At 31.2% G+C, this 23,530-nt stretch overlaps 2 protein-coding genes across 6 annotated transcripts; one reads left to right on the top strand and one right to left on the bottom strand.

Annotated features, from left to right (window-relative positions):
* Positions 1-57: 57 nt before the first annotated feature.
* On the bottom strand, positions 58-2,137 carry spt4 (Transcription elongation factor subunit spt4). 3 transcript variants are annotated; one of them, XM_074127820.1, is made up of 5 exons: positions 1,930-2,137; positions 1,562-1,668; positions 1,432-1,487; positions 293-434; positions 58-208 (listed from the first exon to the last, which is right to left on the bottom strand). In XM_074127820.1, the coding sequence occupies exons 1-4, from the start codon at positions 1,996-1,998 to the stop codon at positions 310-312; spliced, it is 357 nt and encodes a 118-aa protein (XP_073983921.1). In that variant the 5' UTR covers positions 1,999-2,137; the 3' UTR covers positions 58-208; positions 293-309. The 3 variants fall into 3 exon arrangements, with proteins under 3 accessions (XP_073983921.1, XP_073983922.1, XP_073983923.1); XM_074127821.1 differs by having other exon boundaries at positions 297-434; XM_074127822.1 differs by lacking the exons at positions 58-208; positions 293-434 and adding an exon at positions 1,038-1,337 and having other exon boundaries at positions 1,930-2,124.
* Positions 2,138-9,180: 7,043 nt separating this feature from the next.
* LOC141454025 (sulfotransferase 1E1-like) lies at positions 9,181-23,003 on the top strand. Of its 3 annotated transcripts, none has more exons than XM_074127787.1 (8): positions 9,181-9,339; positions 11,533-11,786; positions 12,073-12,172; positions 14,261-14,361; positions 16,511-16,732; positions 21,721-21,815; positions 22,553-22,733; positions 22,818-23,003. In XM_074127787.1, the coding sequence occupies exons 2-8, from the start codon at positions 11,585-11,587 to the stop codon at positions 22,922-22,924; spliced, it is 1,008 nt and encodes a 335-aa protein (XP_073983888.1). In that variant the 5' UTR covers positions 9,181-9,339; positions 11,533-11,584; the 3' UTR covers positions 22,925-23,003. The 3 variants fall into 3 exon arrangements, with proteins under 3 accessions (XP_073983888.1, XP_073983889.1, XP_073983887.1); XM_074127788.1 differs by lacking the exon at positions 9,181-9,339 and adding an exon at positions 11,329-11,349; XM_074127786.1 differs by lacking the exon at positions 9,181-9,339 and having other exon boundaries at positions 11,428-11,786.
* Positions 23,004-23,530: the final 527 nt, after the last annotated feature.

Raw genomic sequence — 23,530 nt, 5'->3', positions numbered from 1 at the left:
TATATAGTGTGTATTTAAAAGTCAGTTTTATATAATAAGTTGGTATTACAAGTTGATAATTTTTATTTTGTTGTCTTTAATTCTGATTTGAAGGCGGTCTAACTTCTTCCAAAAAATAAAAACCCAATTAAATCCGATGGATAAGACATAAAAAAAAACCAGAGGGTAGACAGAGTTTGCCTTTAAACCACTTGAGTGGCGTAACACACTGAAAAGGGAGAGGCTAGAATATGTTAATTCAATAAAGTTGCATGGTATTCTAACTTAAGAAGAGGAGAATTGATAGACGAACCTACTTTAAAATGGGCATCAGTTATCCAAATCTCCAGAAATCCTTATAGATCCTTTTTCCTCCTGCTGGAAGATATTTTTGTGCCACAATCTCTTCTCAAGGTGCTTCCAAAAAGCTGTGAAGTTTAAAATTTTCGGCCAGGCTGAAAAAGTATGACTATAAAATATAAATTGAAATTTCAACTAACACTGCGTACTGAATCTTCTTCGCGAAAAAACAATTTTACAATGGATTTATCTGGCCGAATAGATAATCTATAATTTGTTATCCCAAGAAACTCAGTGGCACCTCTTCATTTTTGAAGATTCGTTAAGAGCTTGTTGGGTGAGTAAACACCTTAGTTATATTACACCGGAGGATGAGGTAATAAAACATTGAATGTTTCTGGGAATGCAGTGATATTAAGGCCAATAATGGCATAAATCCTTATACTAGGGAAGGTGCACATTTTTCTTTTAAATTCCAACACACGAACTTCTATAATCGTATCTTTGTTAAAAAAAAAATTACTGATTAAGACAATAAATCATAGTAAACTGGCAAAAAGAGGTGTTTAAACCCAACTTCTCCGCATAAATAAAATAAATGTCTAAAAACAAGGCATGAAAATCTGTTTGATAGATTAGTCAGAACCTTGAAGATACTTCTCCCTTAGGTTGACGAAACCTGCAACAGGGCAGGGAAAAAACCTTATAAATATTATAAAAAGTAAGGATCTCATTTCTAATTAAATAAAAATCATTAATTAAAAACTATTCATTTATTTTACATAAAAATAATTAAAAAATTATTAAGTCAACATTTATTTAATTACTTATTTACAAGCGACACGTTTTGTTGCTTATTTACAATTAGTCTTATTTTAGCGAATTTTTTGTATAACCCCAATTAATTTTGTCGGTGTAACGAACTTATTTTGTTAATGTTCAGCGCTGACTAGTATCTCTAGGTTTATAAACAATACCTCGACTTTTCATCTCTCTAATTATGTTTTGTGGTAAACGACCAGCGACAGAAATTGCATAAATACCTTTAGTAAACCTACCTATTTAAAAAATAAAAATTGTTTCAAGTTTATAAAATTGACATCCATATTTGTGGTGTGAACTACAAAATATTCATAAATCTATAACACTTACTAACTCTTTGCCATTTGGCTACCCAGCTATCTTCAGGTGACATAAGTGCAATCATTCTAAAACAAAATTTATGGATATTCTTATATAAAAACTAAAGAAAAATATTAAATCCTAAATATTATTTTCTTACCCATCAAAATTTGAGCTGGTACAATCATACACATTATCTCTGTTATTTTTCATTCTTAAAAATTCATCACAGTTGTCACATCCATCAAATTCAAATTGATCAAATGTCTAGAAAAGAGACAAATTGCTTTTTCGATCATTGTAATTTAAACTTTTATTACCCAAAACCAACATTTCTTTTTTCAAATTGATTACTTATAAAAATCTTCACAAGATTACAAAAAAAAAGTTACTATATAAATACAAACTGGAATAGATTTATTAAAAATAAAACTAAGTTAATAATGTTCATTTTTAGTAAAAGACAAATACATATTTCCTTAAGTATGTACCATAGACGTTTTTCTATTATTAACAAAATATACGTACCTTTATTAGCGAGCAAACTAAACAAGCTCTAGCTGTCCTTAAATCTTTGGGAATGCTCTCCATAGACATACTGGCTAAGATTTTTAAGTGCACAATTAATTAATGTACTACAACTAATAAGTTCGACCAGCCGTGAAAACAGCAACACAATTTCTGTATTTTAAGGTTGGGACATCCACATTAAGGTTACCAAAACATTCGAGGGTGAAACATCGATTCTATCTGAGAAGCGTAGGCTATATCGATGTTTTACTTTCTCTTAGTACATTTTTTATCAGTTAAATACTAGAGTTGTGGTAAGAAGCATACTTAGTTTAGGTAGATTTTACCATCCAGTATATTAATAAGTATTATTAATAAGTATGATTACAATTAAATTAAAGCATTGATATGTTCATTTAAATCATTTTTTAAGAACCAATTTTTTTTTAACCTTTTTATTCAATAAGATTAAAATTAATTTCTAAAACATACTTTTATTATTTACAAATAAGATAATTTTGATTGAAAAATACAACCAAATAATTCTTAATAATCTTACCTTTGAATTTACTCAGCATGAGTATTTTACTTTTTTTTCTACTCCAAAATGTATATCAGTAAGGGCCTTAACTGTGGACACTGTACACAGTATTCATCATATAAAATATTTTAGTAGAACAAAATTTCATTTATGCAGCAATACCAAAACATTCAAAATTCATTTGGAATTTATCAATTGCAACAAACAAGATTTAAATTTACTGAGCTATGTACATAATCAAACTTATATTAAGTTACATGTTAGAAGTGAAGTATGCAGCCAATAATGTAAAAACACGGAACAAAAATGCTAATATTCATACTATTTTATTAATCTTCTAAACTACACTCTCAAAAACTAGACTAAATAAATTAAACTAGTTTTGCAATTTTTCGCAATTACAAAATAATCATAGCTTTTATATTATTATTATTTATTTATTGCTTTTAAATTTTGTACAATTCATAGCAAGGGTTGGTCTCGGTTACACATTATTATATATCTATATACAACACACAATTAAATAACTATGAGAGAGAGTATACAAATCAAAAGAAAGAAAAAGTAAACAAATCTGCGTTTAAAAAACAAACAAATACAAAATATCAACCCACAAGTATAGCTCTTAGCCTTAATGCATTATAAACATAAAAATATATACTTTTTAATTTACTCAAGTTATCAACAAAAAGGAGATCTTCCACTTGGTCTTGAAAATTTACATTCGATCGCACATAACTTCTTAAATAAGTGTCCCTAAAGAAAGATAATACAGTACACTCTAACAAAAAATGTGCAAATTCATCTTTAGAACATTTACATAAAGAACAAACATTGTCAGGATTGAAGCTATGAACAGTTCCCTTTAGATAAATTCTAGGTTTGATTTTGCTCATTAGGCGGATTTGTGACAAAGTCCGAATAAATTTAGGATCACATCTGAAGTAGATGTATGGTTCAGGCAAACCAAGAAGGCTTATGCTTCTAAAATAGCTATTAAAGGAAGCATGAGTCACAGAAAGTACATCCTTACTCAACAAATTATTATTAAAACTTTCTATCAAGGAGTTTTTCCTTTTTCTAAATTCCTCCGAACTTTGCGCTAGCCACACATCGTCGCCACCTATAGACAATAAGAGTCTTCTAAATTCCATTACCCAGTTATAAGGCAATTGAATAGTATCTGACTGTTCAAACAAACCATTATAGCAGACTCTTGGTAGACTATCATGAGGTAGATTTAAGATTTTTGACCAGAATCCCAACATTCGTTTAAAAATTAGAGCTTTAATATGCAGCCGATTACTTTCCAAACGGACAAAAGCGTCAGGCGTATTGCGAGAAAGATGCAGTAACGATTTTAGGAATTTTAAATGCACTCTTTCCAGAAGGTCGAAATAATTAGGGCTCCAAATTTCCGAAGCATAGAGTAAAACACTCGAAACCATACTGTCAAAGATGTACATCTTATCCCTCCAAGAGTTGCACCCGGATCTGGCTATGAGACTCAACACGGAAGCCATAGCGACAGAACTTTTTTTTACAAAGTGCTTGGCCGCTAAGATAAACTTGGCGGAGGCGGAAAAAGGGACCCCCAAGTACGAAACGCTGTTTACTAAACTTAGCTTACTTCCTTCATATAAAAAATCCCTTACTTTCTTCGTTCTACCTCCTTTGTGACAGTGTAGCACTACCGTTTTTTGTGGGTTCACTTTAATTTGATTAATTTCACAGTAATCCGACAGCAATTTCAATTTATTTTGTGCATCATACCAAGAATAAGAGGTTATTGCCACGTCATCTGCATACATTAAGATCGTGACATCCTTACCACCCTTAAGGTGAATACCCTCCACACCTCTTTCCCTAAAAAAACCTACAAAATCACTCAGGTAAAAATTAAAAAGCAGCGGACTGAGCTTTTCCCCCTGCAGAACCCCCTGCGACACTTCTATTTCATTAGAAAGACGGTAGTCTTCCTCTATTAGCAACGTGGCTTTATCATAAATCTGTTTAATTACCCGGATAAATTTCGGGCTAACCCCTATATTAAATAACTTTTCCCATAAATGATTATGCGGTATAGAGTCAAAAGCTCGTCTAAAGTCAACAAAAATTACAAAAATATTTCTTTTTGTAAGACGTAACTGATAATTAATTGCTGACGATAAAGTAAAAATAGCATCCGTGCAACTTTTATTTTTCCTGAAGCCGAACTGTTCTTCGGGAATGATATTGTTACATTCCGACCAATTAGTTAGTCTCACACTAAGCATTTGTGTGAACAATTTAGTGACAATGCTAAGCAAGGCAATACCCCGGTAATTATGATGATCCATTGGGTCACCTTTCTTGTAAAGCATTTTCATTTTCACTTTGGACCAGGAACGTGGGATAGATTCTTCATGCCAGATCTTATTGAATAGGTTCAACAGATAATGGAGCCAAGAGTCTGGTAATAATTTCATACTCTCGTTTAGAATACAATCTAAACCAGGGGCTTTTCCATTTTTGCTAATCCTAATAGCATTTATGATTTCCTCTAATGTAAAACTGGTATCTAAAATAGGATCATGCACCCCAAAAAAAGAAATATCTGTTAATATACGTTGCGGGTAGACTGTCCTAAAAAATATCTCCCAATTTTCCACATCAATATTGCTATGATGAAAATACGATTTTTGAAATAACCGGATAACACCCCAGAACTCTTTTGTGTCTCTGGCTTCCCCAAGTTTTTCTTTAATAAAATTATAATAAGCCTTCTTTGTTTGCCTAATGAGTAAAGTATGCTCCTTTTTGGCATTGACAAAACTAGTTAAGCAGTCTTGAGTCTTACATTTTCTATACTGCCTATATAAACGATTTAATTTATTCTTAGATAATTTACATTCTTTAGAGTACCAACTATTAGAAAAATGCACAATGAAATTCCCCCTGCCATGACTATACCAGGTTGTAATAATCCCCGCTCCAGATAATGCTAGAGAAATCGTATTCAAAAAATTATCATATAAATCCTCCACATCTTCACTACAATAATAAATATTTTGAGAACATTCAAGTTCTGCTCTATATTTTATCCATTTCTGCGTGTCATTTCTGGAAATAACTGTTCGTTTACAAACATGATTATTAATAAGAGGACATTTTAATGATAAATAGCAAAGCGCGTGGTCTGATGAGCCAAATAATGGGGAAACCACAAAATCATCACAGGAGTACAGAGTTACTTGATTAATCCAGACCAAATCTATCACACTGCATCCATTAGGGCTGAGAAAGGTGTGCTGAGCAGGATAATCGCATTTCGATCTGCCATTAACTACAAACAGACCATAAGATTGCATAACACTTACAAGCAATTGGCCTCTTTTGTCTAGCTTCTTATCCAAAGAGATTCTCTCATGTTTGAAAGGAGTACCAAGGAACTGATTAACATCTAAGCAATTAAGTTCAGCGATTCTGGCGTTAAAATCACCTCCCACCACTAAATGATAGGAACTGTAATTAGAAATAATGACATCCATCTGGTCTTGAAATAAATCAATCATTGTCTGGTCGGTTATGCTTGGGTTCCAGTAATTAGCCCATAGAATTAAAGGGGTTGGCTGAATATCAATCAACAATGCAATCCAAAAATGGCAGATGTGTAAAACAGAGACTTTACCCACTAACTTATTGCTGCAAAAAACCAACATTCCCCCACTATTTCTCCCTCTCAAACCACTCCTTACAGCTAAACTATAAAAATAGAAATAATTCGATAAAAAAGAGGGTGTATTAAATTTTTCTTTACAAATCCATGTCTCTGATAAACAAATAATATCATTAAGTAGAAGATCATTAATATCTTTCGTTTCCATATGAAATAACGTATTGAACCCTCTAACATTCCAAAAACAAATTCTATTTAAATCAAAGTCAAAAGAAAATTCACTGTTTACCTTATAATTAACAATATTTACGTTATTCTCCTCTGAGACAGTTGTCAGCTTCTCCGCATCCTCTATTTCGGCGCCTCTATCGCGGTAGACTTTTTCCTCAAAAAAGGTTTCAGCGATCCCGCATCTAGGTTCTTAGCAGACTTAATTTTCCTTTTCTTAGAAGTAATGGAAGTAGATGACCTGATGGAGGTATCCGTTTCATCACCAACAGACTCAGCTTCGTAAAAATCAGCCTCATTTTTAATTAGACCCAAGAGATCACCAGAAGATTGAATATAAACGGGTGTAGCGTTTTCCGCTTTTCTAACCATCACTTTTCCATTCCTAGTCCAAGTCCGAAACAGTTTTCCTTCCTTTACAAAGTTTCTTGATTGCTTTAATAACCCATAATTAATGGGTGATAAGTATTCATTAATAAAAATTGGCGAACGAACAACACCCATAAATTCAGTATTTAGTTTACTTTTATTTATTTTTGCTTTAATAAGAAAATTAGTTTTTTCTGAGTGTTTCATAAATTTAATGAATACAGATGGAGGGAGATTATTTTTGGTAATACGACGGCGGTAAATACTATCAATTAAATCGGCATTAAATGTAAAGTCAATTTCATTCGCTAACGCCGTAATAAGTAGAAGTAAATCTTCATTTTCCCTCACAGGAATATTATCTACCTTAATTACATTTTGAAAAGGAAAACTAGAAAACTCAGCAAAAGCACGATTTAATTCTTCAATTTTAGAATTTAAATTTTTATTTTCAGTTAGTAAATACTCAATGCTTTTATTCGTATTTTTAATTCTTTTATCCAAATTCACAGATAATTTATTAATTTCATTTTTAATATCGATTATAGCAGACGAAGTACCTTGATTGTCCACTTTTAGTGTAGATAGATCTTTTTGAATAGTATTTAGATCGTTATTAATTGTTTCAAGCTTGGAGAGAATGACAGTGAGCGCATCCCCTCCACTAGCAAGACTACAGCTAGCCGTATTACTCATAGTCACTGCCAAGTTTGGACTTTAACACTTAGCACAAAGTAAATATGCAATGGCACTACAAAATAATCAACTAATCACAAGTTTTTGCATAAATTATTGTTTCAAACAGCAGAAAGCAAAAAATAAAAGTTATACCACTGTATTTAGCGGAATTTTCTGAAACAGTTGATATAAAAATCACTATACAAAACTAATAATAAACCGACCAAAATTAATAAAACACGAGACAAATACAGAGACGTCCGTACACTATCACGGCTCGAGGCCAACCCATCATAGCTTTTATAATTAATAGTTAGTGGAGAAAAAGATCATAAATACTAAAAAGGTTTTAGTTAAAAAATATAACTTCTTTTTACGCATTGAGTCAATAATATTAAATGACAAACAATTAGGAACGTTAAGAATTATTAAATAATTAATATTAATTATTAATTTGAACTTTAATTATCAAAATTATGAAGTTTTACAAAAGGACAACGATCCGAAGCTCTTAATTCTGAATCAGTAAACTGTTTTTCAACAAAAATTTTGGCAAGCAATTGGTACGATTTAAATCAAAACGTTTTGCTTATAAATAATAATTGTTATTATTTTCACTGCATCTGAAATTCAAAACTTAATTTATGACATATCAAAGTGTTACTTCAATGTTAATTTCATTTTGAATGAACTTAAAAACAGAAATTCAACATGCTAATGCGATCTAGTGAAAAAACTAAGAACTAGGTATTGCTTAGTTATCGACTTTGCCAAAAAAGCGCTCTTAAGAACAGATTTTGTTGCTATTTTAAGCTGGAAGTGTCCACATGTTCATAAATCATGCTTGTTTAATAAAATATGCTTGTTTGTCTATCACTTCACCCACCCCATGTCAAATACAGGGTACCCCGAAAATTTGATGTCAAGCATCGAGTCATTGACATAATTAAAAAAAAAAATCATTTTTGGTTGATAAAGATATTAATACATCCTAAGGGAGCGGTACAATTATACAACCTACACCTGGAGACAAAATAATGGAAAATATTCTAAACGAAACTCGATTTTTTTCTTAAGATATCAATTACCGGTCTCTTCACTCTAGTTAATTATGTAATTCTTTGAAAGTACAAAATCATGGATAAGATTACCTAAAGTATCATATTGAAATCATATTTTAAAAAAGTTCAGTTTGACTAAATAATGTTTTATTAGGTTTAATAAGCTACAATTGTATAATCATTGTCAGTCTTCTAAAAAATCTTGGAACTTCCTTAAAGCATCAGTATTTTAAGCTTGCCAGGTTTTTTATTCTGGCGTGAGGATGGATTTTACAAGTAGAATATGTCAGTAACCCGTAAATGATAGCCTCAAATCAGTAAAACATTATTTTTTCATTATAACATCAAAGTAACTTCAGTATTAATTGTTTTAATTTTAATTTATCTTAATTTTTTGGGCGAACTAATAGCCCACCACTATTAAATAATTGATTTATCCATTGATGAGCTTGCAGATAATACTCTTTTCTTAGCTTGGCGTCCAGGCTATTTACACACAAAATTTTGTTCTTATTAGGATAGAATTTAGCAAATAAATTAATAATAGAAAAAACCAACATCCTTTCTTACTTGGAGCATTCATAATTTCTTTAAATTCAATCTCACTTCAGACATGAAACAACTAGAATAAACATAACATGGCTCTTCTCCAGATGTAAATTGATTCAATTAAATTTAAATTACACAACTTCCTAAATGTCCTCACGCCTACTCACTTTACCATACCCCACTTAACATGTAGTTTTTTAGAACTAAGTGATAAGTAAGGTTTTATAACTAAGTGTGGATTGTAAACTATTTTTTTTTCTTAGTAAATAATTATGTTGCTTCGCTTTTTTATGTCTAAGAAATCTATAAGAGCTTCCATTATAAATCGTCATCTTTAATAGGAGGTAAATTTGTTTGATTTTATTGAGATTTTAGTTGTTCTCCCACATTTTAGAATAACAAATAGTACATCAAGACATCTTTAGTATTTGGTAAACATTTAGCTTCCCCAAAGTCCTGACGTTTACTCATTCCATCTTTTTTTATTTTTTATTATTTCCTTAACACACAGTTTTATGAAATAAGTAATTGTCTGAATTGTAAACTCTTTTAATTAAAGAGAAATATTTCTCCACCTACAAATAATCTGATAAAATTATTTGAGGACAATTTTGGTTTTTTACAGAAAACTTAGTTAATCTATTCGGCAATATAACAAATTTTATTAAAATATAATGCGGAGTTGCAGCAAAATGACTTAATAATCTGTAGAAGAAATTAAAGGAATGAGAGGCTAACACTGATTTATTGTCTTTATTACAAATGCAATTTGAACAATGAAGTGATTTTTTTTTTTTAAATTAATTTTGTATAATTATTACTAAATTTGATTCACATTAGAATTTTTGCGTTACGATGGCTTCAATTTATTCGATCAATTATGCAGCCCAAAAGCGTTAAATTTGTGTATTATCTTCACAAACGAAGTACTATAAGTTTGCATGAGACTATCAGTGGATAACTTACTTTTTCTTTTTTTAATTTGTGGCCTGTCTACAACTGAGACATTGACTGACATTGCTCTGTCAGCCACCGAACATTGTGCAGATAATACTGTGAGCTATAAAAGGTTTCTAGAAAAAGAAAATCTAAGCAGCAGCAACTGGATTAGGATCTGGGATATTCCGCGTTGGATTCCAGTGCACAAACCACTGACTAGTCCCTTCCCAATCTTTATTGTTATTTAACTTTTAAGATTTTTTGGCCAATCAGAAATACTTTGCCAAGCTTCAAAATTTTGACGTTTATGCTGGACTGTTAAGAATGTTATTAATGAAAAGCAATCCATCTGGCTTTACCAATCATTTTTCCAAAAAGGCTCTCCACTATATTTCTTATTTATATTCAGTTAACTTCTCCCCATTTTATATCATTTTTTTTCCAATTCATACAAACTAACATCTTATTGTTAATATAACAGTGTTTCTCAGTTGAGTATTATTATTTTTTTGTTTTTAGAAATTAATTTAATAGAAAATTGATCACATAATTAGAAGGCCTTAATAATAGGATGAATATTTCAGTGAAGAAAACCATAAAACACTAATTCTCACTTCAGTCCTGTTGATAAAAACAAGCCTACAAAAATTTATTTAAATCTATTTTTTATGAATTGGGCAATAGCTCAGACCAGTATCATTTGAAAGGTTTATTTTTTATTTATAATAAGAAGATTTTCAGTCCATTTAGTTTATTGGGAATTCAAGTAGAATAAAAGTAAAAGTAATTAAAAAACTTTGCTGATTTTAAAAAAAGTACTTACTCATAAATAAATGTTACAGTTGGAATGTTTAATTAAGTTTCTATTTTTTAGTAAGTAGTTAATGTGATGATTTTAAAAATGTTTAAGATTTAGATTGAATTTTATTTAAATCAAATTTTAATTTATTTGCAAGCCAATTAACTTCTACAAATGTCTAACGGCAACTTTTAGAATTAAAATACCCTAGTTCTGAAATGCGCCACAGTAGATAAAACAAGCTGTAACTTTTTGAATAAAAAATAATTCTGTTTAAGTTTATTACTGTTTACTGCTAACCAAGAACAGAAAGTAGCTAATCTTAATTACATCTACCGACTAAAAAATGAAGTAGATATTTCTACAATTGAAAAATAGATTTTAAAGTAGTTCAAAAGGATTCTTTACTAATGCCGTTTCAAATTGAGAAATTGGATTGAAAACCAAGCAATGGATGTTGATGGTGAATGTTTTTTTTAACGATATTATCTCCGTTGTATCTTCTGTACACGAAACAAAGATAACATTCAAATATAATATTTAAACAACTGTTTCAACACATTTTATCATAGTACATTTTGATTTTGAACAATTGCTAATGTTTACACAATTTTATGTAATATGCCATAATATTTTTTTAGAGTATTTTTTTGTTTATGATTATTAGTTTTTTTTTTTTTTTTGTATAAAACATGTTTTTGGCAAGTGAAATGTTATTGCATGTTTACATGAAGATATTGTAGTGAGCAGAATGAAGTGTTCACAATAGTCATTTCTAAAAATAATTCTTAATTTTCAGAGAGTGTTGATATAAAATTCACATATCTTGCATGGAATAATTAAAAAAAAAAATGTTCCCATTTGAAATTAAAGCTATTGAAAGGGAAGATGATAAAGTAATTAAGGAGTACTTTAAAGGTAAAGTGACTGATTATGTATCTGTAGGACCAAAAAACTGGATACTTCCAGAAGGATTCAAAAAACATGCAGATAAATACTATAATTTTGAAATAAAAAACGATGATGTTTGGATCGTGACTTATATGAAATCGGGTAAGTTTACTACTCAGAAAATATTTTATGTTTGTGAGTAATTTTTTAGATACTTGCTTTCTTATTTAAATGTAACTAATTAGAGCATGTATATTTTTTCAATCCGATTTATTTGTTTAACAATTCTTGTTTTTTCTACAAGTTTTATTCTTGTATTTTTATAAAATGATTGGAAGAAACTCTATTTGTATATTTAATTTTACAAAAATATTTCCAAGTATCACACTAAATATTGAAATGATTTTCTTTCTCCGTAGAAATTAGTTTAAATATAATTTATGAACAGGAACTACGTTGATGCAAGAACTACTATGGATGGTAGTTAATGACTCAGACTATGAAACTTCTTCAAAATTACCATTGTACGATAGAAGTCCATTTTTTGAGTAAGTTTTTTTTTTTCAATAATTTATTTGAAGTTTTTAAAAACTATTGTGCAAACCTTCTAGAATTATTTAAGCGCCATAATAATAGAAGCGTCAACCATGAACTTTTCCAGCTTCCAAGCTAGGGGTAGCAGCTCAATTTTTGTTAGGGTTTTTAGGGAAGTAAGCACACAGGATACAGAAATAGCTTTTGTTTTATAAGAAATTGAAAATTGAAAAAAGTTCGAAGGTTCATGGAAATGTTCCAAGCATTTCAAGTCCAAAAACAAATCTAATGTTAGTTTTCAATTAGAACTTTTTTTCTACGTTTACAAGTAACGGCCAAAATGTTTAATTGGTCCCATACGATAGTGTTTCGTACTTTGTAGTTTGTTGTAATTTAATAATAATTTATTTGTGTAAACATAGGTTTTTACAAATAGAGTAAGATCAGTACAAAATATAATACAAACTGATAATATCATGGAGACAAAATAAGAATGTAAAATAAAAATCAACTTTGATTACATAAAAACAAAATCAAGGCTTTAATTACATAATTTTAAGAACCAAAAAAAATATTATGCTGGAAACAAAAAAGGAAGAAAAAAAAATTAAAATAAACAAAAAGGATTATTTAGAATGAATCTAATCGGAAAAAAATATTAATTAGTTTATAAGTTCCCTTAGGGACATGGCGTGTAGAAAATATTCGTAGTTGGTTGTAATTTTTTGTAAACTTTTGGAACAGCGCCCTACTTTAATGATGATGCATTGTTGGGCGAACAATAGAAATTTCATCGGAGCATTTTTCGTCGCGGAAAAGAAAAGCTCGGTCTTGTTAGAAGACAACAAAGTCTTTTAGTTCTTCACCTTTCTTATTTTGTGACATTGGTACAAATTAAGAGAGAAGAACCTCTGTTCTTGTTCTTGGCCTCTAAAACGTAAGCACTGTTAAATGTAGTTGCCTAGGCCTCCATAAAGTTACAAGCTAGACTCTTTCAAATTTCAAGGCGTAATTTCTAAGTTGTTGAATTATGCAACTTGTTGTTATTTTAATAAAGTGATATATACGTATTATTTTGCCTATAATCTCCCAATTTCGTTAGTGTACACCTATCTTATCAATTATAGATCATAGTATTAAGCGTTGATCAGTTTAATAAAATACATTCAACACTCAATAGCATGTGCAAAACACTATCAAAACTTTAGTAAGTTTCCATCGTGCCGGAATCACTGAACAAGAACGAACACTATATTCATTGGTTTAAGACAATTTCGGTTGCAATCTAGCTTCATATCGTCTTGCTTGTCTTACTTATTTTTCTCATTACAATTCTGACATCCGACCTCCACAATATGAGTTTAGAATCACTTCATTCTAAACGAAAATCCATCAAAGACCCTTAAACTAGTATAATCAATTACGTTGTTCAACTTATGGTGGGAACTTTTGATTTGAGCAAATGAGCTTAAGAAAATTAGGTTAGAGAATAGGTAGGGATCCTAATGAAACGAACAGTTTGTCAAAAAAGATTAAAAATTTGAGCCAATTATCTTGGCAACCATAATTTAACCAACTGCAAAGGTGAGAACTGTAAGTTATGCAAGCGTGTTACAATACACTAGTGCACTGAGACAAGCTAGAGGCTACAGGAGAAACGTGTTTGGTCCCACTCCAGTTTTCTTTCCTCAAAAGTACCATTTCTGTATAATGGACGACTCTGCGTGTTTATAATTATAAAAGGCCGTTAACTGTACTGATTCAATTTAGAATTCGAAGAAAATTCCAAAACTCAGTACTCAATGGATTATTTTTTCTCGAAAAGTCTTCTAAATTTTCTCTTTCCATATTTATGTCAAAAGTTTTTATTTGAACAATTTTTTCGAGAGGAAATCCGTTGTGGGCATTTTGAAGAGTGTTACAATGTTTTAGGTCCGACGACTCGAGAAATGAAGTAAAAGACTGTTACACACTAGAGTAATAATGCCAAATAAGTATTTTCTAAATTTAATGAATGGTTTTTAGGACTCAGAGGAGTTATCGTTTTCAAGAAAATTGTAAAAACAATGATTTTGATGATCAAATTCTTAATTTTCTTTCAGGTTTAATATAATGTGGACTAAAGAATTTAAAGCTCATGTGGCAGAAGTGAATGGCAATGATCCTACAGTTTTGGAAGAACTTAAAGACGTTGATATTCCATGTATGAAACACAAATTCTTTATCATAACAGTGCTTAGATTTACATACAAAGCTGTAAATAATAGCATCAGTACCACTTGCTCTCTTAAGTTTAAATTTAATATTAGTAATTCAATATAAATATAAATAATTAGAAATTTTTCTTTAATTTCCTAACATCGGGCAAAGTATGGCAGTGTTGAATCTCTAAAGCTCCTGTCGTCACCTTTGGCTATAAATACATTTTTCTTTTATGGACTTGACATAATTAAAAGTGTACCAATATTCTTTTCGTTTAAACATTTATTTATAATTATTTACAGTATGCAACCTAATGATAAGTGAACTTGCTGACCAATTGTCGTGATGTTTCTTTGAAGGAAATAACCAGTGCCATTTTTCTAGACGAATTACTCTTTTTCCACTGGCAGAAGATTTCTAGAACAATGGCGTTCTAAACATTTTGGTGGATTCAGAGTTGGTCAATTGAAGACTTGTGGGTTATGGTTGTGGTGTAGGTTGTGGATATGTAGAAACACCTAGTTTGTTTTGGAATCTTTTATAAACTGGTTCTGTTAGGTCTTTTACGAATAAATTGTTTAAAGCATTGTGTAAGATCGTATTCGTGGCATAATACTAACATTTTTTATTCTGCTTGGCTTTTATCTGATTAATGTGTGAGTCAGTTTGATGGTTCCCTAAAGCTGTCAATCGTAAGTCCAAATTATTGGACTTATTATGGCTTTGTAAAGGTGTAGTTTGCTTCTTATGTCTAGTTTAAAGTTTTATTTTTACAAAAAACCTCGTTTTTTATCGAGAATGACGACTTTTCGTTATGTGAATATACCATGTTAGTCTAAGGTAAGATGTCTTTGTGATGAGGAAACGGTGTTGTTAACGGTCGTATAGTTCGAACGTTTGAGGGTAAATGTTAAATGAGTACATTTCATTTGCCCGATTTCTATTTTACTAAGTTTTCAAAGTCCCTTAGTCCTGTAACTGTGAAGATGCTGTCGTAGCGTATTTGTGAGTTGAAAATGTTGTTTATTTCATCTTTGTTCCAAGTGCCAGTTGAGGTAGATTTGCTTGTTATGCTGATGAAATTCAGTGTCGGTCTAAGCATGTTTCTTTGCGGTACAAAAATACAAGGCAAAAAAAGCTTTGATGGTGAGAATAGCTAAACATTCATCACAACTTCTGATGGACAAGATTCTGCTAGTTGTAACTTTATAGTTGCATATCTATACTCGATAAAACCGTCAGAAACAATGATGTCTAATATCCAAATTTTTAATTTTCCTCCAACGATGCTTTTCTTTTGATTTTTAGAAAGCAATCAAATAAATACCCATCTTCTCAATACTAAACTTCAAAAGTATGTAATTAACTTACCATGAAATAAGTCCCCTACTTAGTTTTCATTTTATTGAGTTAAAAATTATTATAAAAAAAAAAAATTAAATGTGTCTAAAAAGCAAGACTTTCAGTTTAAAATCCTTTTTTGTAATATCTTCATTTCGGACCTCCCTGGTTTCATCTTCAATTTATGTTATTTGTCACTTTTCAAACATCATGTAACTGTTACTGCTAATCTTGTCACAAAAGAACTCTTTTCTTTACTGGTATGGCCTTTCCCAACGATTAGGGTATAGCAAATCATAGCATACCACCACCCATTCAGTTTTTACGCTTGCAAAGTGTACAAATAGGCGCTACATTAGAGACGAGGCCCACAAATCTAAGGTGAATTCACGTCCTGATCTAGACCTTGGATTTTAATAAATGTTTAATCTGAGAACTTTATTAAGAGAAATATGAGGCTAGTCGTCTCCGTCCGCGACATCTAATTTAGTTCGACGTAAAGCCCGTTTACGTTTTACGCTTTCAGATTATGATTACAACTTATATACCCACATTAACACCATCGGTAGCCACAATAGATTTTTAATGGCGTAGTACAACAGTTATCCAATCTTTCTAGAAAGTTACAACATTGTTCAATTGGCAATTTCTAAATCCTGTCTAAAGACTATAAATAAATAAAAGTAAAAGACCGTTTGTGCCAGTTAAATTGTTCTTATCGCTTCCCAAGAACCTTATAATATAATAACTTCCAGGATTACTGGTCATTAATTTATTTAGATGAATAAAGTGACAATTTTTTGCTTTAGGCTATGAAACGGCTAAGAATATGAAATCACCAAGACTTTTCAAAACACATTTACCACCTAGTTTGTTGCCTCCAGCTTTAAATGATATTTGTAAAGTTGTTTATGTTGCAAGAAATCCATTTGACGTAGCTGTCTCTTATTATCATCATTCCAAATTGATATCATCTCATGGATACCAAGGCGATTTCAAGAAATTCTGGGAATTTTTCGAAAAAGATTTAGGTAAGTAATAAAACATTTTTAATAAAATACAAGTTCTAAGTTAGTTATTAAATATCCAAGATTTTTATCATTGTTTACTTGAACATTTAGAGTGGTTTAGGCTTTTCTTTTATCATTTGAGACATATTATCAGTTTTGTGTAGAGTATTTATATGAAGTTGCTGTCACGCTTCTCTATACTTTGTATAATAAAATCTTTGTAAGTGTCGAGCATTGAGGATCAAAACTCAAATTCAAATTTGCCTGTCATTAAAAAGTATTTATACTGTTAAATTAACATTTTTGTTTAGGAGTTATTAAACATTGTTGGCTACAGCCTGTGTTTTGGGTAAAAGAAAAATATTTTTTATTTTCCAGTCTTGAGAGAATGTCATCAGAGTGTAATATAGAAATTGTAATTTTTGTTATGAATTTATTGGGGTTTAATAAGAAAAGTTTAACACAGAACACGTGTATTAGAGATGAGCAGAAGAACACACATAGCAAACGCATACAAGAACAATAAGACCGCCAACAACAGCCAACATAACAACAATATTTTTCTTAACACCCTCTCTCAATGAGATGTAGTTACTTAATGTCTACAATAAGAAACATCGAATTGAATACTAATAACACAACATCCACATAAACTAAAATAATTAACAAGATATTAAATGTTAAAAAAACAATTAGTGAGCAGAGAGTTTCTAAGAGTTTCAAATTTTTCGGCTCCTAGAGCTTTGGTAAATAGATCAGCTATATTTTCTTTTGAACAAACATAGTCAATTTTAATAACATTATTTAGGCACAGATGTTTGATGAAATGAAATTTTATTTCTATGTGTTTGCCACGTTTGGTATTTGAAAATGTATTTGCTAAAGATATCGCACTAGCGTTATCTATTTTAAGAACTGCTTTCATTTCATCAGGCTCTTGTCCTTTCTCATTAAACACATCTTTAACAGATTTTAACACTTTTTCACATATCACCTCACTGCTTGCTCTTTTCACTTGACTCAAATCACTTAACACACCACGAAGATTCACTAACTCTTGAGCAGCGAACCCTGCCGCGATGTATTCAGCCTCCATTGTTGATTGAGCAACACATCTCTGCTTCTTTGAGTACCATGCGATAGGGTTTCCAGCATGAAAGCATATGAATCCACTGACACTTCTTCTAGAGTCATTTTGATCAGCTCCCCAATCAGCATCACTCATACCTTCTAAGCCTCCTGTATTTTTAGAAATAGGGAGCCTTAGATCTTTTGTACAACTTAAGTAACGTAGAATTCTTAGGCCAGCTTTCCATGTTTGACTGGTTGGCTTGTCGAGATATCTGCTCAAATATGATACAGAGAAAGTAATATCTGGTCTTGTTGTTATAGAGATGTACATTAGACTACATATCAGTCTCCTATATGGCACATCATATATAATATCCAAGCTTTCATCTGCCTTGAACTTAGCCTCCATAGGTGTTGAGATTGTCCTACACACCTCCATGCCAAACTCTTTTGTCAAACGGTCTATCATTTTAGTTTGAGACAAGTGTAAACCATTTCTAACATGATTAATTTCCATTCCTAAAAACGATTTAGGACAACCTAAGTTTTTTGTATTAAAATTCTTCTGTAGATCTTTCAATAATGAATTCACATTCTCCTCCGTCCCAGCCAGTATCGCATCATCAACGAAAAGAACTAAGTATATATTATCTTTATAGTAAAGACAATAATCATAATCAGATCGTGTAAATCCAAGATTTTTCATTACGGATGAAAATTTATTGTTCCAACATTTTGGAGCGGAGCGGAGACCATATAGAGATCTATTAAGAATGAGAGTATTTTCTTGACATTTTAAACCTTTAGGTGTTTTAATATAGACCTCTGTATCTAAATCTCCATTCAGGAAGGCGGTGGGGACATCAATTTGAGTTAAAATCCAGCTATACTGGACTGCTACTGATAACAAGAGTCGAACAGTTGGGATCCTACATACTGGTGCGTAGGAGAATTCCCATTCTTCTTGAGGAACTTGAAATCCACGAGCCACAAGTCTCGCCTTCTTGGTTCCATCTTCTTTGATTTTAAACACCCAACGTGTTTCAATAGCTTTCATTCCTTCAGGTAATTTTCCGGGGGTCCAAGTTCCAAGTTTCTCGTGAGACTCTAATTCTGAATGTATTGCACTTTTCCATTCTTCTGATTCCATGGCCTCTTCAAACGTTTTTGGTTCTTCATTAGTTGACAATAGAAAACAGTAAGCTGTGTACAGCTCATAGTCATCCAGATATCCAGGTTTTTTCTTTTTTCTGTTTGTAGTAACTATTTCATCTTCTGCATTTTTATCCATAGAACCCATTTGTAAGTCATTCTGCACTACTTGTTCACCCTCTTCATTAATCTTTATTACTGGATTATTTTCTACCCCTTGAATTGGAACGATAGTGTCTTGTCCATTTTCCTTGACCATATTATTATCTTTGTATACCATGATTGACTCATCAAATTTGACATCTCTTGACTTTATTATTTTCCTTTCCTTTGGTAACCACAATCTGTAGCCACCTCCACAGTAACCGACCATTACCGCACGAACTGCTCGGGGTTCCAATTTCCCAGGCTTAGGTGTCACAGTATGCCATGCTCTACATCCGAATATTTTCAATTTGGACAGATCATTTCGCCCATTCCACAGATCCGAGGGAGTTTTACCTCTAGGCAAAACTGAAGTTGGTGACCTATTTGTTTCATAAACAGTACATTTTAGTGCCTCTCCCCACAAATATTTGGGAACCCCAGAATCAATTAATTTAGTTCTTAATTTTGAGAGTAGAACCCCATTCATTCTCTCACATCTGCCATTCATTTGAGGAGAATGACTTATAGTATATTCCATTCGAATGCCATTTCTTTCCACAAAGTTTAAAAAATACTTCGATTTCGCTTCCCCACCATTGTCTAATCTTATGCGCCGGACGCTTAAACCGAACTGAGTTTTTATTTCTTTAATGTATGATATCAAGTTTCTAGCTGCTTCGCTCTTATTTTTCAGCAATTTAACAACTACAAAGTGGGAATAATCATCTAATATTACCTGGAAATATTTTTCGCCATTGAGTGTACTCGGTGTGATGGGACCAACTAAATCGCTTGAAATAAGACTTCCTATTTCTGTTGCACGCTTTTTGTTCTCATAAAATGGTTGCCTCTTTGCCTTGCCTTCTATACAAGATTCGCATAATTTGTGCGGAGTAGGTAAATTCAATTGTGTTAGCCCATCAATTGAGATGTGCCCCATTCTTTTATGCCAAAGATCTCCTTCATTGGCAGCAACAAAGCACTCTTCATTAAATTTATCCGCTTCAAAAAGGAAAAGACCATTTTTGGGCTTGAAGAAAAGTACAGGTTTATTTTTAATGAAAACAGTTGTACCTGATTTATCAGTGACTATTTTCGCCCCACGGCTAGCAATTTTTGAAGAAGACAAAAGATTGTGCTTCATACCAGGAACGATTAATGCTTCGATAACGAATTTTTGTCCCTGGCAATAAAGGCTCAACTTCCCTTTTTCATTTGCTGTCAATAGCTGGCCATCCGCTTGAACTATTTTTACTGTATTTTCTAATTCTGTAATGTTTTTCATGAAACGTTTTAACTCTCCTCTGACAAAATGATTTGAAGCGCCGCTGTCATAGATAAAAGATTTTTCTTCGAAGATCATGCCTGAATTACAACTTTCAGTTGTAAATAAATCAATTTCACTCTCACTTTGAGCATGATTTGCATGGCTATCCCTTTCTGTAAATTTTCTTCCTTGACTCTGCCGTGAAGGGAAATTGTTACCTCGGGTCCTTCTGGCTCTGTGGTATGATTGGTACCCTCTACTGTTTGATCCACGTCCTCTTGTTTGGTTGCTTCCCTGGACAATTTTTGGACAGTTCGCCTGGAAGTGTGAACTATCCCCACATCTAAAACAGCCATTATTTTGAGCTTTAAGGCCTGTCTCAGAAATATCTTGAGACTTAATTTTTAGTTCATGATCCAACAGACGTGCCTTCACAAAATCCATTTTTATTTTTTCAACAGTTTCCAAAGCAGTGACCACAGTATCATAATCTTCTGGAAGTGAAAGAAGCAAATGACATATTTTATCACTTTCATTCAGCGTGGAACCTAAATCACTCAGTTCTCTGATAATTTTATCAAAATTAAGAAAATGGTCTTCCAAATTTTCAAACCTCTCACTTTTTAAGTTTACTAGCTTCCTCCATAAGGTTAGTTTAGAAAAAGAACTAGACCTCGCAAATACATCTTTTAAAGCTTGAAGCATTTCTTTTGATGTTTTAGAATCTTGAATAATGTCAAGATGTTTATCGGAAATACCTTGAATTATGATGGCTTTTGCTTTTGCATCGTTAATGAGAAAAATTTTCTTTGCTACTGCATCAGTTGGAGGGTCACTTTCTAAAACGTCAACTAACTGTTCTTTTTCAAGAATTGCATTCATTCTAAATTTCCAGTTCGTGAAATTATTCGCTGAGAGTAAAGGCACAGGCAAAGTAAGCACTGACATTTTTATAACCTGCACTATTTGAAATTATTAAATTAATCACGTAAACCGTAACACTAATATATATTTTAATTTAGAATAACTGGGCCCATAACCTGTTATGAATTTAATGGGGTTTAATAAGAACAGTTTTTAACACAGAACACGTGTATTAGAGATGAGCAGAAGAACACACATAGCAAACGCATACAAGAACAATAAGACCGCCAACAACAGCCAACATAACAACAATATTTTTCTTAACAATTTTTCATTTTATTTTTATATTATTTATTTATTTATTTTGCTCAACAACACGGCCGATAGCTTTGCAAAGGTGAAGAAGTTAACAGTTCTATGGCCAGAAATATGCTAGTCTCTTTAATGAATTGATTAAGTCTCAGAAACAAATTGACTGAAATACATACTACATATAATTGTTTTTCAGTTTTATACTCACCATATTGGGAACATATAAAAGAAGGCTGGGCAAAAAGACATCATCCTAATTTTCTTTTTCTGTTTTATGAAGATATAATTCGTGTAAGTTGATTTATAATTTCTACATGAGAAAGAGAGTAGATTACTCTATTAATTTTTTTTTTGCTGAGATGTACTTGATGACTACTCACTTATTAGATTAAATAATTACTATTTAAAAATCTGTGCTAATCATTAACCAGTATTGTTTGATAATACAAATAATCAGTATTTATTTAGTTTAAAACATTATACTAATAAAGCATTAATTATGATAGCATTATTATGTTAATCTAATTAATGATTTTTTGTTGCATTAAATTAAAAACAATCTGACTTCAATTAAAAGAAATATTAACCAAAAGAAAGGGTATAATAATTTTTTAAGGCTCCTCGTTCCCAGAAATTCTGAAAATTTCAAAGAATTTCTCACAATTTTCTGACAATTTGCTTTGAAAATGAAATATTTTATACCATTTAAATATAATACATTACCAATGGAACAAATGGTGAGACCTCAATTTATCTAAGGTGTAACACATGAGTTGTGTAGGAATTTTAAAAACTTTATTAGTCTCATTTTCAATCACCTTGGCAGAAGAACAATGTTTGAATTTCACGAAGTATGTTTAATATCCTTGCAACCCCATTAAAACATATCCTATGGATTTAGCAACATTCTTACATATTTAGTTCCCAAGATTTTTGAATTATTTATTATTATCAATAGTAATGAGTTGTGCACAAGAAATTATTGCTCGTACTAACGTTTTTAATTAATACTGTATTTACTTCTTCAGGATTTTCCAGCAGCCATTAGAAAAGTTGCTAATTTTTTAAATAAAAAAATGACAGACGATGAAGTAAACAGACTTGCTGAGCATTTACATATTGACAATTTTCGTAAAAATGTAAGAATTACAAAGATATGGAAAACTGAAGGTATTTTTAATCCAAAAGCGCAAGGGTTTATTCGTAGAGGTAAACAAATTGTTATTTACTCTTCTAATGTTTTTTAAATTATTTAAAGAGTAATATTTTTATTGTAAATATTAACGATTCCAGGTAAAATTGGTGGTAACGAGGAATTTGACGATGAAATTAAATTAAAAGCCGAGAAATGGTTTAAAGAGAATTTGGCCAATACAGATATTGAGTTTCCACAGTTTTAATATTTATTATTTTTCAAGATTTCTTTGTCTCAATAACTAACCTGTTTGAACGATTAAATAAAAAAAATTATATTATTGATTACTTTATAAATTATTTACCACTCTTCTTGTTTGAAGAATTCTCTTGTTCACTGAAATTTAGAAGTTTTTAATCAGGATAAAAAATAACAATGTCAAATTAATAAAGTTACAATTTTTCCAATAATACAGTATCTTATAGCATTAATTTAATTAATTATAAACAATGGATATAAAAATAGCATAATATACAAAATATTAGGAAATAAACTTTAATTTAGTTCGGAAAAATCTGTAAATAGGCTTGGCAGTCGATTGTTCAAATGTGGCAAGAAATATTTTCCAATATACCAATTTTCGAATATACCAATTTAAATATACCAAGAGCAACATCAACATAATTATGGCTCAGAATTGTCTTTTGTACAAAGAATTTGTTATTGGTCGAAATTTCATCTTTCCAGAATTAAATTTTAAAAACTGGGTTTGTCCAGTTCTTTAGTAATGGCATTGACATTTGCATTATCGAATTACGGTTGCAACTAAAGGCGGAGGGGTAGAGCATTTAGCCATGCGCTTATTAATCTA

The sequence above is a fragment of the Rhodnius prolixus genome, unplaced genomic scaffold (assembly GCF_049639745.1).
Source record: "Rhodnius prolixus isolate KJV_2025 unplaced genomic scaffold, Rpr scaffold_9, whole genome shotgun sequence".
In the NCBI taxonomy this organism is placed as follows: domain Eukaryota; kingdom Metazoa; phylum Arthropoda; class Insecta; order Hemiptera; family Reduviidae; genus Rhodnius; species Rhodnius prolixus.
This window is presented reverse-complemented; position numbering and strand designations above follow the sequence as displayed.

What these genes read in the sequence shown, in the direction of transcription:
- spt4 (XM_074127820.1), bottom strand. Translation starts at nt 1,998, where the DNA reads ATGTCTATGGAGAGCATTCCCAAAGATTTAAGGACAGCTAGAGCTTGT. An exon ending in TAGTTTGCTCGCTAATAAAG is followed by an intron (nt 1,669 to 1,929) that starts GTACGTATATTT and finishes TCTCTTTTCTAG; the next exon opens with ACATTTGATCAATTTGAATT. An exon ending in ACCAGCTCAAATTTTGATGG is followed by an intron (nt 1,488 to 1,561) that starts GTAAGAAAATAA and finishes ATTTTGTTTTAG; the next exon opens with AATGATTGCACTTATGTCAC.
- LOC141454025 (XM_074127787.1), top strand. Translation starts at nt 11,585, where the DNA reads ATGTTCCCATTTGAAATTAAAGCTATTGAAAGGGAAGATGATAAAGTA. An exon ending in ATTTTTCGAAAAAGATTTAG is followed by an intron (nt 16,733 to 21,720) that starts GTAAGTAATAAA and finishes ATTGTTTTTCAG; the next exon opens with TTTTATACTCACCATATTGG. An exon ending in GCAAGGGTTTATTCGTAGAG is followed by an intron (nt 22,734 to 22,817) that starts GTAAACAAATTG and finishes TAACGATTCCAG; the next exon opens with GTAAAATTGGTGGTAACGAG.